The sequence below is a fragment of the Pediculus humanus genome, genomic scaffold (assembly GCF_000006295.1).
Source record: "Pediculus humanus corporis 1103172107688 genomic scaffold, whole genome shotgun sequence".
Lineage (NCBI taxonomy): Eukaryota > Metazoa > Arthropoda > Insecta > Psocodea > Pediculidae > Pediculus > Pediculus humanus.
Genome location: NW_002987295.1, coordinates 29,689 through 30,420, shown reverse-complemented (window position 1 = coordinate 30,420; position 732 = coordinate 29,689). Strand labels below are relative to the sequence as shown.

The following is a 732-nucleotide window of genomic DNA, read 5'->3' as shown; positions in this document are numbered from 1 at the left end:
AATAATAATAATAATACTGATGAACCTTTTTTTTTGAATTTGTAGAAGTGAGTGATTATTGATTGTAAAAATTAAAAATGTTTAAAATGTATTCGAATTTGATAAAAAACAAAACGGATTCGTTAATGATGAAAAGACAAATCGGAAAAAATGAAAGTTTACAAAAGTTTCGTTTCGTTTAAAACAAAAAAAAAAAAGGGAAGGAGAGAAGAAGAAGAAGAAGAAGGAGAATAAATTATTATTATTATTATTAATATATGTAAATATAATATAAAACGGTTTTGTAATATCGCGGGTGTTTGATGGATTAATTAATATTAATAATATTAAATAATTAATAATATAGAAAAATCATGTTCATACCTGACACTTTGAGGAGTTGCATGGTTGAACCAGACGTTTCGACGTACCTTCAAACACCTTCCTCGGGACAGGTAAGAATTTTCCCTTTTTTTTTTTTTTTTTTTAAACTGTAAACAAAAAGGAAGACTTTTTTTTTTCAGGAAGATTTTAAAAATTATTATTATTATTATTTATTTTTCGTAAATTTTGAACGTTTTATTAACAATTAGAATGACGTCATTAATATTATTTTTGCGATTGGATGTGCTGACGTTTGACTGAGAGAGAGAGAGAGAGAGAGAGAGAGAGTAAAATAAGGGGTGCGAAAAAATGATAGAAAGAGAGAAAAAGGGTAACGATGCGGTCGTTTATATAGGAGAAAGATGGTAG

At 26.9% G+C, this 732-nt stretch overlaps 1 protein-coding gene across 1 annotated transcript; it reads left to right on the top strand.

Moving 5' to 3' along the window:
• Positions 1-353: 353 nt before the first annotated feature.
• Phum_PHUM301420 (uncharacterized protein) lies at positions 354-732 on the top strand (the record flags this gene model as incomplete). Its single annotated transcript, XM_002427161.1, has 2 exons — positions 354-434; positions 661-732. 2 exons carry the CDS (start codon positions 354-356, stop codon positions 730-732), a joined length of 153 nt encoding a protein of 50 aa, XP_002427206.1.